The sequence below is a fragment of the Danio rerio genome, chromosome 17 (genome assembly GCF_049306965.1).
Source record: "Danio rerio strain Tuebingen ecotype United States chromosome 17, GRCz12tu, whole genome shotgun sequence".
Taxonomy (NCBI): Eukaryota; Metazoa; Chordata; class Actinopteri; order Cypriniformes; family Danionidae; genus Danio; species Danio rerio.
This window is the reverse complement of record NC_133192.1, coordinates 56,123,780-56,142,500: the sequence shown is the minus strand read 5'-3', so window position 1 is coordinate 56,142,500 and position 18,721 is coordinate 56,123,780. Positions and strand designations below refer to the sequence as shown.

At 37.2% G+C, this 18,721-nt stretch overlaps 1 protein-coding gene across 21 annotated transcripts in view; it reads right to left on the bottom strand.

The window, feature by feature from the left end:
• The window catches only part of vps39 (VPS39 subunit of HOPS complex), a 39,592-nt gene extending 31,300 nt beyond the window's left edge, over window positions 1-8,292 (bottom strand). For 12 of the 21 annotated variants that reach the window (XR_012392783.1, XR_012392784.1, XR_012392785.1 and 9 more), the window contains exons 1-7: window positions 7,720-8,292; window positions 5,695-5,760; window positions 5,546-5,610; window positions 5,268-5,310; window positions 5,088-5,182; window positions 3,214-3,312; window positions 3,032-3,124 (exon numbers count right to left, since the gene is read on the bottom strand). Coding sequence is in view for 3 of the 21 variants with exons in the window: in XM_073927403.1 (XP_073783504.1) it covers window positions 3,032-3,124; window positions 3,214-3,312; window positions 5,088-5,182; window positions 5,268-5,310; window positions 5,546-5,610; window positions 5,695-5,760; window positions 7,720-7,792 (534 nt within the window). In the remaining 18 variants the exon portion in view is untranslated. 21 annotated transcript variants of the gene reach the window in all.
• Between the last annotated feature and the right edge of the window lie 10,429 nt (window positions 8,293-18,721).

Below are 18,721 nucleotides of genomic sequence, written 5' to 3'. Positions count from 1 at the left end.
AAATATGTCTCAACAAAATCCCGTTATCACAAGAAAATAGACTTTTATAACATAACTGAGTGACCAAAGCATACACGGAGCGCTCACCGGCCCTGCACGCACTGCTTGAATTAACGTGTTAACGGTATAACTAGTAAGATGTGTCATTATTTGTAACTGTAGATGCCATGGTTTCTAAAACAAAATCTGTCAAGTGTTATGTTATCTTCATTCTCATCTTCAGCGCTTTACAATTTTTCGCGTTAGCAGCTCTCTGTCATCCGAAGCCAGAAGGCGCTGAGTGATTGACAGCTGATATTAACCAATCATTCGCGTTCAGTGCTAGAGCAGTGGTGGCCCAATAAGAAGAGCGCGAAGGCGGGGCAAGCATTACGGACTTGGATTTGTTTACTGCAGCAAGTTGACATGACAACTGTTTTAAACCATTCCCGAGCGCTGCGTTTCGCGTTTCAAGTGCAGACAAAGAGCTTAGAGATGCATTCTGCGTGAATGTCTCCCGAATCCGCGTATGTGCTGAACATTTTGCAGTAAAAATTGGTCGCACACTACAACTTTAAACACTCGCAGAAATGCTCCCAAATATATTTCAAGGTCGCATAGATAAAATTTCGGGCGCATATGCGACCAAAATGGTCGCATTTTCGAGCCCTGCAGTAACAACAATGTACATAAAACAGACCAACAATATAGTACAAACTACACAGAGATTACTTTTATTTACAAAAAGGAAAAATGAATTACATTTGAAGTATAACAATGGTATAGATTAGAAAGACTAAATTTTCTTCAATCATTAAATAAAAATTGGAGGCCGTGTGTAAATATGGCTGACACAACATGGGGTGAAATTTATTTTTTAATGTGCAATGACCTGAACTGGAAGTTGCTGCAGACTTTAATACAAGTACGATAGAAGTATTTCCAGCTAAAAATGGAACATTGAGTAGGAGGTTTTGTTTTTGAGCTCCTCCTCTCATCTTTCACCTACTGTAAATTAACAGTTGAGGGATGTGGCTATGCATATTTTACCCAATCTGTCAAACAGAGAGAAGGACAGCCAATCCAGAGAGGAAGCAAATGGTTAGCTTTTGATTACAGTTTACCAAAACAAGTGGATTCACTTAAACAGATTAAAGGTCAGTTTATACTCAACGAATCCACAAGTCTGCTTGGGTTTATGTGGCGAATGTGACTGTGTTAGTGGAAGTTCGTTTTGGGTGCGTGTAAAATCATTTCAGCTGGCATCTCAACATTTTTTGTATTTCGCACGCTGCTCCTTATCTGTAGATGCATGACTTGGAGCCGACTCTGGCCATTCAAAGCTTATTAAGTAAACTATTTTTATTTTATAGTATATCCACACAGCTGGTAAGGATATACATTTACTTTACATAATTGTACTAAAATTAATATTTTTTGTAAGCCTCCTACAAATTTATCAACAACAATTTTACATATAGTTAAATTAATTCATTCAGCAAAATTTGGTATCTTTAGGTAACACTCACCAAAATGTATTTATTTTTTTGGAAATGAAAACGGCAATCGGTGCATCTCTAATTTCCATAAATAGGTTCATTTTCAATATGAAATTATAAAGCTTTAAAGCAATTGCATTGTCTTCTTTACCATTGTTTCATTATGACAGTTCCTCTGCTGTTGCAAATAATACAGACCCTAGTTAATCGCAATTCCACGATCGCTGAATACAACGCACAAAAAGTTGCACATTTTTTAGATCATGCAAAATACTTAATTAAACACAAAATAATTGCAAAAATTTAAATAAACTCATAAAAAATCCAATTCCAAACCATATAACCAAAATATATTTATTTCCGTTTGCAATTAATTGTTTTACATAACTTATAGATGTTGTATACGCAGGGCACGTGATGTATTTGAGTGTCTCTCAGAAAATGATGTCTCACCTGCACCCTTACAGCCCAAACATTACATGGAAGGGACGAATTGTTTTGCACCCTGTGCAGCAAACAGATGCAGCGTGATATAAAGATGCGATTAGACATCCTGTGGTGCGAATTGGGTGTTTTTTTTTTTGCATTCGACGCGCTTCAGACTGCAAAAAAAAGTCGGAGCTGCAAACATCTAACAAATGGAGCAATGGAACAGACAGAAAAGCAAGCAGCTTACAATGACGGAGATTGATTCAAGGAAGATGACCACTGGACGTGCCTGAATTGAAGGACATTATTTGTGCTTTACATGTATGGCTGGTATTATGGTGTGCGTCAAATCAATAAATGATTTCGCTAAACTCTTTCCCTGCAGTTGACAAGAGAAAACACTTCCCTGCTATTGACAAGGTTTACGGCAATTCGTGTTTTAGGTGCATCACGGTAGGGAAAGCCCTAAACGCATTTCCTATATGTGAGGTACATGATGTTAGATGCTCTGGGGGGTGAAATCTGAGAGGGGAAAAAAAAGTATGTGGATAAAAATAAGAGGTATACAACCTTACTTTGGTTTAATCCCTACCGTTTTGGATCTTGTCTTAAAGTTTTATAATCATCATTTGTTTCATTGTGTTAGATTGCACACGTAACCTAATAGGGTAAATAAGAACTAAATAAGATCTATATATATTATATATACTTTTTTATATTATTATTTTTTCAATCTCACTTGTCCGCAAATTTCTGGGAATTACCACCACAGAATGAGTCATTTTTAAATCACAAAAAATAAATAATCACAAAAAATAAATAAATAAAAATTGTGAAAAACTAGGGGGTCTGATATTAGTACAGCAGAGAGCACGCCAACTCAAGTAGAAACACCTTGTAAGTTTGGTGAGGTTTTCGATGCAGCACCAGCCCAAAGTGTAAACCGGTTAAGTTTACCTTAAGACTAGCAATGTGTGCTTATAAAATAAACATAGTAAGTTTGATTTCGTTAATTAAATGGCACTCCCACCAAATAAATTATATTTAAAGGATAACAAGCTGGTATCAACACTAATGAGGAGCTTGCTATGTTAATGATTTCAAACGAGTATGTATTTTCTTACCCGTATCAGATAGTAGTCTCGTTTGAAACCCACGCATATAGAGTTCTCACACCACGCCATGGACTTGGGAATGTCCGGAGCAGTGACATCTCCCTAAAACATGACCAAACAAGAATTATACTATTGTTACTGTTATTGTTACCACAAATACCCTGTTTCAGTGTTTCCAAGCATGAATCAACCTGTAATTCGTGGAATTCTCTGTCCTTCCAGTAATAGAGCTGAATTTTCCTCTTGACTGCAACACACATGCGCAGTTTAGCCTCACCAGATTCAGACTGCTGGAGGAAGAGAGAAAGAGGAAGATCAGGTTCAAAAAGGGATCTGGAGTCAGTGACAGGCGGTTATGAAAATCAAATTTCCCCAACTGAATATACATGGCTAACCAACATGTCATTTTAGCAAAATATGAAGGACAGAAGACATTGACAGAAAAGTTAAATGGCAAATGGCAATTTTTGATTGTTTCTGTGTCTACAAAGTACTAAAAAAATGATATTAAAATGTGTTTCGAGTTGGTCACACAAAAAAAAATGTGTTAACCACTCAGACCAATTTCAACAATGAAATGTCACGAAAATCTTATAAAAATACGCAGGACTCTGCTCTCAAAACCTAGGGGTGTGTCCACAGGCAGCACTGAGACCACGCCCACTCACAGAAATACATTCTGGACTCGGGGATTGTCAAATGTCGCTACAATGAGTAAATGCAACTGATGCAATCTCTAGTAACGTTAGCTTATTTGGCTTTATAAAGCCATGCGTGTTTGAGTGTGCTCAAATAGACAACCATGCACATCAACACCACTTTCACATTTGCATGCGTTTTCAGATGCTAATTATGAATGTTTTCAAATTGAAAACATTCTGTGTTTTTAAATTGTATATATTCTGATAGCTAGCAAAATTAAAAGTGTATTATTAAACAGTGACAGTAACTCGAGATTGAGTGGTACAACCAATGAGACTAAAACGCAGTAGTGTAGAAGTGTTAGGGGCGGGGACGAAGTTTGTTGGCTCTATTTTGCCATTTTAGCCCTGCTCAAAAAAATAATAAAATAAAATCACAAAATAGGTGAAAAACTATTTGAAAAGAACTCATTATGCAAAAATCACCTTTAAAAGGGGTTTAAACAGTTGTGTGGATATAGCCAGCCTTTAATGGTAAAAATGAATTCATTATTTTTTTTATAGTCATACTTCATAAAAACAATTTGTAGAAACATTTTGACTGACAGGGCACCGCCCATTATTGACCATCTCTTCCTCATTAGCATAAACAGCCCTGAGTAAAAAGCAGAGGTCCGCCATTAGAGTTTTAAATCTGCCACTATGCTGACATACAGGCATTTGTAGCTCCGCCCTCTTTAAAAAAAAGCTAAATCTCATTTGAATTTAAAGCAACAGTGACCAAAATGCCACAATTAGGATCAAAGCCTAAAAGGGTCAGTTTCAGAGAGTTATAAAACACTATTTGTGGGGGATTTTGAGCTGAAACTCACACACACACACACACACACACACACACACACACACACACACACACACACACACACACACACACACACACACACACTCTAAGGACATCAGAGACTTATTTTACATCTTGCAAAGAGGCTAAATAGGTTCTCTTCAAGGAATTATATCCACAATTAATTTCTACATACTTTATAACCTTTGTAATACATTTCAGCAATATATATATCTAACATTTACAATGTGTTAAGAAACAACTGACCAACTAAACTCTGAAAAAATGTGTTTCAATTTATCATCTTCTATGTGAAGCTGCTTTGACACAATCTACATTGTAAAAGCTCAACACAAATAAAGGTGAATTGAATTGAACAACTCTCAGTATTTTCTTTACTCAGCCTGTAAAGCAAATGTGGCAACTGTGATTTTGCCATGATTATATGATGGCAGTTCTCCACACAACCACCCAGGTGTGTTAGCAGAGAAACCACATTCATAGTTTGTCAAATTAACCATTTCAAAAACACAATGTCTTGTTTCTATGGGGGAAAAGGCAAAAAAGGGGCCTTTTTACATACCTGCAGGTCACAGGCAAATAATGTAGCCCCTTTAGCTTTTGATACCACAGTTATCTGCTGGAACGTGAGCAGGTCGTGAACGTGGATGTTGTTTTCTGGAATGATAAAAGGTAACAACACTGCAGTAACCAAGTATGTAGGCAAGTAAGCAAGAAAATACACAAATAAATCAATACTCACCCAACAAACTAACCAAAATCTTGTACTGTGAAACTACAAATAGCTGAGGGAGGAAACGGTTGGTTAGTGATGGCAAAATGTATGTATTATATTATATTAATAACATAATCCAACATGCATAGTAACAATGTGCAAATAAAACCAAACATTTGGGTGAACTAATCCTCTAATACAGGGGTTTTCAATCTTTAAACCTAATTTTGAGTTTTAGCCTTAGAGGTCAACTGTGGAAAGATGTAAAAAAACCCTGCATTAATTAACTTATTCAGTATATTTACCTGCTGAATCTTCTTGGAGAAGTTCTTATTGGATTTCTCTAATGTAACTTCAAACCTGTTTGTACCTGTGATTTAAAAAATATAATCAATTAAACAACAAGTGAAAAAGCAAATAAACATGAGCACAGATGAAAACAGAAGCTACGCACCGGCATCTTTCTTGATCCTGTACTGAAGCAGATGACCCGGTTTGGTCCCCACAAGGAGCCAATCATCTGAAAACAAAGCAGGATTATCAACCTAAAGAGCAATTTGGCAAAAGGGTTAATTCAATTTGGTCTGATTTAAATGGTCAGGTCATTATGTTTGTTTTGGTGTTGCAAAACCACTATTTTTATATTCTTGCTATTTTGTGTCTTTCTATATTATTTTCCTCTGCGTCATTAGCCTTACCAATAATGTTTTTCTTTGTTTTAACATTTTATAAAAATCATAATAAGCTTTCTGGAGCAAATCAGTTACAGGAGTTCTTACGGTCTATCTGTCATCATTTACTTATTTGTTTGATTCAAACTAGCTTGACTTTATATCTTCTTTTGAACACAAAAGATGATATTTTGGAAACTTGTAGCCATTGACGTCTACACTCACCGGCCATTTTATTAGGTACACCTTAGACCCACCTAGTACTGGGTGGGACCCTGTTTTGCCTTCAGAACTGCCTTAATCCTTTATGGCAGGGGTAACCAATCACGGTCCTGGAGGGCCGGTGTCCCTGCAGGGTTTAGCTCCAACTTGCCTCAACACACCTGCCTGGGTGTTTCAAGTATACCTAGTAAGAGCTTGATTGGCTTGTTCAGGTGTGTTTGATTAGGGTTGGAGCTAAAACCTGCAGGACACCGGCCCTCCAGGAACAAGTTTGGTGACCACTGCTTTATGGCATAGATACAACAAGGTACTGGAAATATTCCTCGGAGATTTTGCTCCATATTGACATGATAGCATCATGCAGTTGCAAAAGATTTGTCGGCTGCACATCCATGATGCGAATCTCCCGTTCCCCCACATCCCAAAAGTGCTCTATTGGATTGAGATCTGGGGACTGTGGAGGTCATTTGAGTACAGGGAACTCATTGTCATGTTCAAGAAACCAGTCCGAGATGATTCACGATGCTCAATTGATACTAATGGACCCAAAGTGTGTCCCCACACCATTACAGCACCACCACCGGGCCTGAACCGTTAATACAAGGCAGGATGGATCCATAAATTCATGTTGTTGACATCAAATTCTGACCCGACCATCCGAATGTGGCAGCAGAAATGGAGACTCATCAGAGCAGGCAACGTTTCTCTTCTTCTTCTTCAACTGTCCAGTTTTGATGAGCTTGTGTCAATTGTAGCCTCAGTTTCCTGTTCTTTGCTGACAGGAGTGGCACCTGGTGTGGTCTTCTGCTGCTGTAGCCCATCCGTCTCAAGGTTGGATGTGTTGTGCGTTCAGAGATGCTCTTCTGCAGACCTCGGTTGTAACGAGTGCTTATTTGAGTTACTGTTGCCTTTCTATCAGTCTGGCCATTCTCCTCTGACCTCTGGCAACAACAAGGCATTTGCGCCCATAGAACTGCCGCTCACTGGATTTTTTTTTTTTCAGACCATTATATACCCTAGAGATGGTTGTGTGTGAAAATCCCAGTGGATCAGCAGTTTCTGAAATACTCAGACCAGACCGTCTGGCACCAACAACCATGCCACATTTAAAGTCACTTAAATCCCCTTTCTTCCCCATTCTGATGCTCAGTTTGATCTGCAGCAGATCGTCTTGACCATGTCTACATGCATTAATGCATCGAGTTGCTGCCATGTGATTGGCTGATTAGAATTTTGCGTTAACAAGCAGTTGGACAGGTGTACCTAATAAAGTGGCCGGTGAGTAGTAGAAAATACTATGGCTACCAGTTTCAAACATTCTCCAAAATATCTTAAATTGTTTAACAGGAAAATTGGAGCTTAGAAATGTTTGAAATCACAAAAAAAGGTTAATGATAAGTACATTTTTGTACTGCCCCTTTAAGCACATTTATTTGACTGTACATCATTGTGTTATGTAAACGCTACAGACACCTCAAGGATTTAAAACAGACATTATCGGACGCATGAATATGCATTATTTATGACACATGAGTGTTGAAAGTGTACAAAGCAAATGAAGTGAAGAAAAGATGAGCAAAACTCACCCCAGGCCGCCAGACAGTCGATCTGGAGGGGCAGTTTCTCCAGGATGGGAACTGGTTCGTATGCGTCGTGCATCCTGGAGCTCCTGTGAACCACTTAACACTTGTAGAGAAATAAATAACCGAAAACCAGAACACGAAAACACCCAAACACCGTAGAATCTCCTGACTGAACTGTAAACAAAATGCGAAAACACTGCAAATTCACTTGTAGACAGATCGCTAACTTCTTAGTTAACCACTTTGAGTCTTGCAAAATGTCCCAGAATTGTCCCACTCCATCGCTGTTCAGTCACGGTGCCTAAAACACTCGAGAAAAACACCGAACCACCTTTGTTTTTGTTGTGTTATGTTGTTAATGTGTCATGAAGAGTTGGCTAGTTAGCCTCCAAATACAACGTTAGTCCTTTAAACTCGCTGAAACCCAATGCTCGACGTCCAAATGTATTTCATCCCATTGTCCTGCAGGTCGCAGAGCTTTTATTCTGGTTTTAACCGTTTAAATGTCCGTCGGTGAGCAGCGACGTGTTCAGCGTTTGACAGCTAGCATCGACATTTCTGTGTATGTGCTGCAGCAACTTCCTGGAGCCGTGACGAGCACGTGACCGTGAGTGAGAGCGCGTGACGTGAGCGGCTGTTGTTATTAAAGAACCACAAGAGAAGCGCGTGCACTCCTGTACCACAAGATGATTGACATTCCGCACATAATTCCCTTAAAGAAGGTTTGACACGTATGTATTCAACAGTCTGAGAGTAACGTAAGAAATAACCCATTTTAAAACATTTATTTAAATCCTCATTTGACGTTTTTTTTCAACTTCAGGACAATTTGTAAAGAACAACAGTGCCTTTAGTTTCATGCTAACTTAAGGCATTGACAGCCTGGTGTAGTCATATTCACACACAGTACAGTACGGCTAGGAGGATCAATGTTTGCAAGTCAAAACTAGGAAACAAACATTTTTTTGTCTCTTCCCATCCCAATAGATCATTGGCTTCATGATGGAATGAGATGAGACCAAACAAAAGCTTGTTTCTGAGTCTGACTTGCAAAGAATAATCCTCCTTACTTGCACTGTACTGCATTTTAAAAGTAAGCATTACTCAACATATTTCAAGACTGAAAGTGCATTGTGTCCATCTGGTGGTCAAACAGAGTTAAGGAACTTGCTGTATCTACTTTTTGTAAGGCAGTATTTCCCAAAGTGGGGGTTGCAGCTGTATCCTCCTCCTCCACAGCCAGGACTTCGTAATGTGTGCAGAATGTAATTCTGCATTGTCTTGTTAAAATTTCATGGGTGTCCCTAGAAAAGAAGGCAATGTATTGTGCTCCAAAATGTACTTTGCAACATTAATGGTGCCATCACAGAAATGCAAGTTACCTTGCAATGTTATATTGCACAAGCTGCAATGTTACTTGAGCAGCACATTTCAGGTTTCATTTAAAAAAAATTTAACCCTGGGCGTCTATTTCCAGTGAGCCTGGGTTAAAGGCATTAATTTCATTATTCTATGATGAACCATGATTCCTATATAGCACGGTAAATAAGTTAGGTTAACCACAGTTGATGGAAAGGTTTTTTTTAGTTTCTTTACATTGATTAATTTGTTTTTCTCATTTTAGCAATAAAATCGCTACACTGTAAAAAAAAATCTGCTTATCAGTTTTTCAACATGACTTTGTAAGTTGAAACAAAGTTGTTAATTCAACTTAACCTGGTAAGTTTTCACTGTCTCAACTAGTCTATAGTAGAGTGTCAGTGGCCTTAACTTAATATTAAATATTACATTTGCAGCATGAAGTCTGTTTGTCAACTGCCAGTTACACTAGAGGAAGTCAGGCTATTTTTGGGATATATGATTTTTTAATTGTTCAATCATCACATTTGGTAAGTAATGCTCCTTCCCATTTGTGTAATAACTTGTAAAATGACATGTTATTGTCAACGTATGTTTGCCAGTATAAAAGTTTCTAGTGCAGATTAGATTTTGGCCAATACATATGGGTTTGGCCACACTAATAAAGCTTTGTAAAGTTAGTTAAAATAGTACTTTTCTATTTCCCTGACTAGGTACTTTAATAGATTTTACCATATGTCATTTAAATACATTAAGTAGACACTTTTTTTTGGGAAATATCTTAACAGTGTAAATGTATTTACATTCTATAGGTTGTAGTATATTCTCAGAGAGCAGACTGACTTACCAAAGGTGAGATTTGACCAGTATTTCCATTAATAAATGTACAGTAGACAAATAATTAAGACCAAATATTTACAATAATTCACCTAAATGTGATTTTTTTTCTCCATTCTAAAGGTTGCAGCACATTCCCCGGAGAGACCAGATTGACTTTTAACATGAGATTTTACCAAACATCTCCTTTCACAAGTTTATATTACACAAATATATTTAAGAAGAGTTTTTACAAAAATTCACCTAAAGTTTACAGCACAAAGACAGACTGAATTACAACAGGTAAGATTTTACCAATCACTATTTAACTCTGTGACCTGAACTTGGAGAATTAAGTCAATACAACTTAACTGGGTCAATGCAACAAGATGACTAAAGTCGAGCCAACAAATGTTTTTTTACAGATGTTGACTTTGTGATTATACATTAATATTAAACAATTTGCAATTCATTTATATAAAAAAGAGAGATAAAAATGAGCAAAGAATAAGTTCATTAGAAGATAAAAATGATTGAAGAATTTCTACTATTGGCTGGTCTGCTCCTCCCCCTGCAGTGAAGCTCCTCCTCCTCATCAGTTCAGCTATAAATAACGGAATATTCCCATCAGTCCACAAGTGAAGACGAGCTTCAGACCATCAGGAAGGAAATCTGCAAACAGAGTTTACTGAAGGACAAAGAGAACATGAGTGATCCAGAACCCTGCAGAATTAAAAAGGAAGAGACTGAGGACAGAGAGAACATGAGTGATCCAGAACCCTTCAGAATTAAACAGGAAGAGACTGAAGAACAAACAGGTTGGTGTTTATTACTGATTCTTCATTATCAGGATTAAAAAAAACAATAAGAATTATTGTTAATAAGTTCATTTGATTATGTGGACTAGAAAAAAAAAACTAAAGATTGTCTTTATAAACAGTGAAAAATATAGGGACTGAATCTAATTGGTCTTTTATTTACATTTTAAAAGCTTTATTTAACATTTAATACCATAACTAAATATGACCTGAGGCGATTCATTTTACATTTATTTGAGATTTCTTAAATTATAACTAAAAATATCGTGATCCTTACAGCAGGGGTGTCCAAACTCGGTCCTGGAGGGGTGGTGTCCTGCTGAGTTTAGCTCCAATTTGCTGCAACACACCTGCTGAAAGTTCCCAGTATATCTAATAAGAGCCTGATTATCTGCTTTAGGTGTGTTTGATTAGGGTTGAAGATAAAATCTCCAGGACACCAGCCCTTCATGACTGAGTTTGGACAACCCTGCTTTAATTTGTTATAGACCTGATACTGATTTTGAAAACCGTTTTAAAAACTGCTGTGCTGGATTGCCTATATTTAATTACCTTAATTAAACAAAGATAAACCAGGATCCTCCCTTCGCTATATTTCTTAGCTAGAGTTTAGTTAAAGGATCGTCTTTAGAATGCATTTTGCAAAAGAATAAATTAATTTCATACTTTACCACACAGGGTAACTTGATGGGTTCTGGAAAATGAAATCTATGTCCACTCCAGCGAAGAAAAGTAATAAAATACACTTTTATTAATAAAATAAAATCCAGTGAAAAAGTAGAACAAAACGAAGATACAAATAACAGAAACAAAATCTTTACTTTATCCTCCGTGGAGAATAAAGTGCTTTAGACATTCAGTATACAGAAGTCAGAAAGCGCAATGTTGATTAGTACATGTCAGCATTTATACTCGTGCATAGATGAGGATCAACTCTGAAACCGTGTTGGGAGACAGCATTTAGAAACAGTGTTCAGAAATCAACCATAAACACAGGTGCACAAACTAATTAAATCATACGTTCAAGGAGCATGCTTATCACTTGAACAGTAGGGAGACCCTTTAGTCCATAAAGATGACATAGTCATCCGAGTTCATTATAAAATATAACTCAACATTTAGGCAGTTTTAATATCAGCCTTAATATATATTCAATTCAATTCAGCTTTATTTGTATAGCGCTTTTACAATGTAGATTGTGTCAAAGCAGCTTAACATAAATGGTCATAGAAACTGGATCAGGGTAGTTCAGTTTTTAGTGTTTAAGTTCAGTTCAGTTTAGCTCAGTTCAGTGTGGTTTAAATCATTACTGAGAGTCCAAACACTGTAGAGCAAATCCATTGATGTGTAGCTCTACCGATCCTGAACCATGCAAGCCAGTGGCGACAGCGGAGAGGGAAAAAACACTTCACCAATAGGAGAGTGAGGAAAAAAAAAACCTTGAGAGAACTAGACCCAGTTCGGCACGATCATTTTAAATTCTCCGCTGGCCAAAAGTCTTGTGCAGAGCTGCAGTCTCAGCGGTGGAGGCTGGAAGCTGGCCTCAGCGAAGACTAGTCTGTCCCTGGAGTCAGTATAGTGTGTATATAGTGTGCCTACACATTTATGCACTTAGATTCATGTGTGTAAACTGAGTAGAGAGGTCAGCAAAAGTTCCTCCAGCTGGTTTGTTGGTTCGGCGCGCCCTCTGTCGGAGACGCCTCTCCTTTCTCTTACGCTTGGCTTCATCATTAAGAGTTGTGCTTTTACGTATAGGAATATCAGAATACATCAGTGATTTTATTTTATTTTTTGTGTGTGTGTGTGTGTGTCTCATATAATTAATGTCATCAGAAAAATCAGACACTACACTGCATAAAATTGAAAGTTTGTGTATATTTAATGTCTTATTTTTTTATGACTTGCTAATTAACTTATTTTATTTTTTGTAATTTTTTTATTCTCCTCAGACCTTAAAGAGATCAAAGGAGATAAACTTGATGATACAGAAGGTATCATTTCAATGCAAAGCGGAAACAAGAATTGTTTTACCTGCAGTCAGTGTGGAAAGAGTTTGAGAAGCAAAAAGAGTCTTAAGATTCACATGAGGATCCACACTGGAGAGAAACCGTACACATGTACTCGGTGTGGGAAGAGTTTCAGAACATCATCAAGCCTTAAACCACACATGAGGATTCACACTGGAGAGAAACCATACACCTGTACTCAATGTGGAAAGAGTTTTGGACAATCATCAAAACTTACTCAACACATGAGAATTCACACTGGAGAGAAGCCATTCACCTGTACTCAGTGTGGGAAGAGTTTCGGACAGTCAGCAGACCTTAGCAAACACATGATGATCCACACTGGAGAGAAACCGTTCACATGTACTGAGTGTGGGAAGAGTTTCATTCAGCTTTCAACTCTTAATCTACACATGAGGATCCATGCTGGAGAGAAAACACATATATGTGATCAATGCAGTTTAACATTTTACAGGGCTTCAGAGCTGAAGATCCATTATAGAGTTCACACAAAGGAGAAACCTTATTCCTGTTCTGAGTGTGGAAAGAGTTTTGCATGGAAAACAAGTTTAAAAACCCATCAGAAGATCCACGCTGGTGTGAAAGAGTATCTGTGCTTTGAGTGTGGGAAGACTTTCATTACAGAAGTAGGTTTGAAACGGCATCAGATGAATCACACTGGAGAGAAACCTTACAAGTGTTCACACTGCAATAAGAGATTCAGTCTGTTAGGAATCCTGAAAACACATGAGAAGATTCACACTGGAGAGAAACCATTTCAGTGTTCACAGTGTGACAAGAGATTCACACTGTTAGGAGGCCTGAAAAGCCACGAAAGGATTCACACTAGAGAGAAACACATGTGATCGGTGTCTAGTGTTTCATTTGTTGCATCTTAGGAAACACAAGAAGATCCACACTGGAGAAAAGCAGCACACGGGACATCAATGCTGCAAAACAGATTCTTATCTAAAACGAGTGTTAAATGTCTGAACGTCAGTTGAGTTGAGGTGTGAGAGAGTGGGTGGGGAATGTTTATGCATTTGTTTTGTGTATTTTGTCGTATCAATAAATTTTCTTTACTCTGAGGTTCAAGATTCTCTCCTGTTTTACTACTTTTACTTTGTTGGGCAGAATTCCACAATGCTGGGGGACAGATATTACATGGGACCATTCGTTCATTTTCTTGTCGGCTTAGTCCCTTTATTAATCCAGGGTCGCCACAGCGGAATGAACCGCCAACTTATCCAGGACATTTTTTCGCAGCAGATGCAGCCGCAACCCATCTCTGGGAAACATCCACACACACACTCATACACTACGGACAATTTAGCCTACCCAATTCACCTGTACCGCATGTCTTTGGACAGTGGGGGAAACCGGAGCACCCAAAGGAAACCCACGCGAACGCAGGGAGAACATGCAAACTCCAAACAGAAATGCCACCTGAGCCGAGGCTCAAACCCGTGACCTTCTTGCTGTGAGGCGACAGCACTACCTACTGCGCCACTGTTTCATATATATATATATATATATATATATATATATATATATATATATATATATATATATATATATATATATATATATATATATGTATATGTATATGTGTGTATATATATGTATATGTGTATATGTATATATGTATATATGTGTATATATATATATATATATATATATATATATATATATATGTATATGTATATATATATATATATATATATGTGTGTGTGTGTATATATATATATATATATATATATATATATATATATATATATATATATATATATATATATGTTTATATTCATATATATATGTTTATATTCATATATATATATATATTTTATCCCACTCCCAGCTGTGTTGTCTTAGATTTACTTTATTATTCAGTTCTTGTCCTCAAATTTTGCAAATGCGCATAAAAAATACAGTTGATGGAAACGCCATAATGTTTATTTTATTGGTAATTTCAAATATGTAATGTAATCGTAAGTTTGGCAAACAGTTTTGGAATATTTAATGTTTCCCCATTCAGACAGAATGCCTGAGCATACTACGCTGAAAGATGCTCGCTGAGTGAAATGTCTTGCCTTGAAGAGACTTTGACTTAGTACACAACAGCTATGTTTCCATCCACCCATGCGCATCATGGCGTTTACGTCAACTGGTTTTTTTATGCGCATTTGCAAAATGCGCATTTAAAAAACAGTTGATGGAAACGCCATAATGCGCATAAATTTTAAAAATGCGCATAAAAAACGTATGCGCCTAACTGGGTAGGATAAACTTTTTATTCGATAAGAAAAGATGCGCATAAACTGCGATGGAAACCCTTTTACCGCACAAACTCCAGCATGCGCATTAAAAAGGTCTTGTGATTTTGTTAAAAAATGTGTGTGAATGGATAAAACGTCAGGCTGAGCACATTATAAAACATCTGAAATGTTGTTTTGGTCATTATAAAACGCCTTACCATTTCAGTATTAGTGTTATTATATTATTAATGACCTTCAGAATCAAGAGCGACTGTGCTCCGCGTCTGACACCTTCAAACGCCACTGCGCGCTCACTGCTTGTCAGGATTGTCTTCTGAGGCGCATTCATTTAGGAAAGATTGATGCAGCTTCTCTACTGCAGCAAATGCAGTTTTTACTGTTGATATTTGGCGGCAGTTAATCAGGAAGTGACGATTTTGTTCGCTTTGACTCGTTAGATGGAAACGATGCTTCATTCGCACAACTTTTATGCGATAATCCAGTTCTGCGCATAAAGTTTATTCGCATTTTTGGATGGAAACATAGCTACTGTTCTTCTATTTGTTCTCGTATAAAACGGCCAGTCATTTTTCAACATCACACTTATATTTCAAAAACTTTTTAGGAGAATGTTTAAAAGCACAAATATTTTACCATACTACCAGCTGTCTGTCTATGGAGATGTTTGTGCGATTGTGATATCTTGTACACCACATTTATTTTATTTACCTCTCCACTGCATTTTTGATTTAAAATGCATTGTTTGTTTTTGAGTTGGCAACAGTAACTAAGGGGTGTGGCTTATTGATAGATTAGTATCATCGATGAGCTTAGAATGACCAAGAGGCGACACTCAATAGAACGTTCCATTGCAACAGCAGCGCCCAGCAACAGCCCTGGATTCCGCCATTTCCGAGAAAGCGATTGGTTGTCTATTGGATCTTATTGCTGTCATGATGGCGAGCAGCTGCTTTGTTTTTTAATTATTTATTTAAAAAGCACATTAAATCTATGGTCACTCTACAGTTTGAGCATGCGATATTCTATCATGTGGCTCTACGGAAAGGGACGGGATTAAATTAGCTTATTAGGCATTTTAAAAAGCGAGCGATTGCTCCATGATTTAAATGTACAGAGAGCCCAGGTGAAAAAATATATAATTGCATGCAACTAAAATACACTTCAATACCCACAAATACATTTTTAGTACATTGTTATTTTTTTGTGTTAAATAAAAGTTTGATGGTTTTACACTATAAATATACTCATTAAAAGTATGTTTATACTTAAGTAGGACTTGACAAAAGTATACTAAATACCAGTAATACTTAAAAACATTTTTAGTGTACTACAATAAAGTACACTACAGAAAAAAACATCCAAAAGACTTTTTCAGACGTTTTTCAAGTGTGCTTTAAATGCTTTAAACATTAGTTGATTTTTAGTACACTGTTTAAATACTAATCCTAAGTTTAAAATTAGTTAATATATAAAAAATCTATTAGTAATGTATTGTAGTAGAAGTACATTTTCCCAAAAGTTCACTTAATGTGAATGCAATATTATCAATAACACTTAAAGGGCCATGAAACCCCCTCGTTTCAGCAGGGTGTTTTCACACCTCTACTTTGGAAAAAGTCAGAAAAGTGGGCGTGTCCAGTTTTGTTTAGGGGGGAGTGTCGGAGGAAGTAAAGAGGCATGGTGTGGGAGTGTCTATTTGGGCACGCTGACTTTCCGAGTCAAAACACACAACCACAGCGGACAATGTGACTGTGTTTACATGGACATCTTTGGTCGAATTATTTGCCAAATTATTAAATGGTGGACTTTAACTGCAGTTTGGCTTTTTCATTCAGGGAATTCATTCATGCACCTCGCGACAAACAAGATATTTGATTCGAGGAGCTGCTCTAAGCGTGTATTTTTCATGCAATGTTTGATACCGCACGGCGAATGAGAGAAAAAAAAGCTCAGCATTTCCCGGAAACTTAGATGCACACGGCAGGTAGCGTCAGAAAGCCGCGTGTGTTATTCCGGTCACAAAATGCGGTAAAAACCCTACACGAGGTTAAAGTTTGGTTGTAGTGCTAACATGTTTACACTCGGTGCAATAGTTAACTTAGTTCAATACGAACAAACTGAATAAACAAAGAGCACTGCTCGCTTACTTACCAAATCTGTAGAGACAGGAGAATCACCAGCAACTAGAGCCGCGTCTTTATTAAGAGGAGACTACAAGCGAATCCAGATCTCAGCGTTTGCAGATGAGAACAGCTCTCAGGTAAACAATGTTCCTCCTTAGACACGCAAGTTATTGTTGTCGAGTGTCGCGTACACTGTTAATCAACACGTGATCCAGCTGAGCTCTCACAGAGAGAAAATGAAAACAAAATGTAACGGCAGCAAACTATAAAAGCCACACTTCACGCTTGTTTTGCCAAAACGTGGCGTCTCTGTCGTCTAAACACTGTGACAGTAATGAATATTAATGAAGTTGCACAATGGAGCGCGCTGATTGGTTTGAACCAAGCCTTACTCATGCATTAATGCATCACACTGTAAGACGTAATAAGACACAATCTGGCACAGGCGTCCAGTCTGCACGCTGGAATACACGCTATTATGTCATGACCGTGACGCAGCTTCAAAAATTCGTTTTAAACCGGAAGTACAAATTTGCTTGAAATAACGCAAAAACAACCAATTTACAGTTTTTAGTGAAATATAGGTGTCCTAATAGTGTTTTTAGCAGTGTGGAACACATATACGACTGTTAACAGCTCAAAAAAATGTGTTTTGGTGTTTCGTGACCCTCTAAATTGATTTTGAGTGGGGTAATTTTAAGTTTTTAAGTAATTTTAAGTAGAAGTACATTTTCCCAAAATGTCTTTACATTTGATATATGTGCTGTAATGTTGCATCTTATTTATATTTTTTTGTTCTCTCCCATAAGGTATTTTTGGACTTGCACAAAAATATTAAAGTGTTTTGATGAAGCACAGATGCTGTTTTCTTTGTACACAAATTATCCCAGGTAAAAAAAAAAAGTGCACTAAAATGCACTTTATTTAAGTATACTTAGTACATTTCTCAGTACTGTACTAAAAGTGCTCTATTTTCGCACACTAATTTTGTACTTAATGTGCTAAAAGATAGTATTAAGTATATGTTAAGATAAACTTAATACCATCTAAGTGTACTCAAATGTGCTATTTTGAGACACCCAGAAATTGAATTAAATGTGCTTTTAACATACTATATCTGTAAATATTACAAAAATTACTGAAAAGTGTACTAAGTATACTTAAATAAGTGTATTTTAGTGCACTTTTTTTTTACCTGGGAGTTCATGTTTGATTCTCGATTGGTCTCACACAGTCAAGTGATGCGATTTCGTAGGTCAGAGTTCACCAAGCTTGAACTTTGCACTGCAGCAACCTGCGAAACTTAACGCATGACCCTGCGCTTCCGGTCTGACGCATACGAGTGCGTATGAATGGAAGTCTATGAGAGGAAAAGCCCAGTGTGACCGCAGCTTAAAGCTGAGATTCAACCTGAAAGATGACAAAACAACACTTATTATCACAATCATCAGCACTTTTAATAGTTTGATTTACAGACTTATAATATCCTGTTGTTTTATTGGAGTTTTCATTCCAAAATGGCTGCCGCGCCATCTAGTGGCTGTTTCCCAAATCGCACTAGAGTGTCGCCTCTTGGTGATTCTATGCTCTTTGGTATCACTAAACTA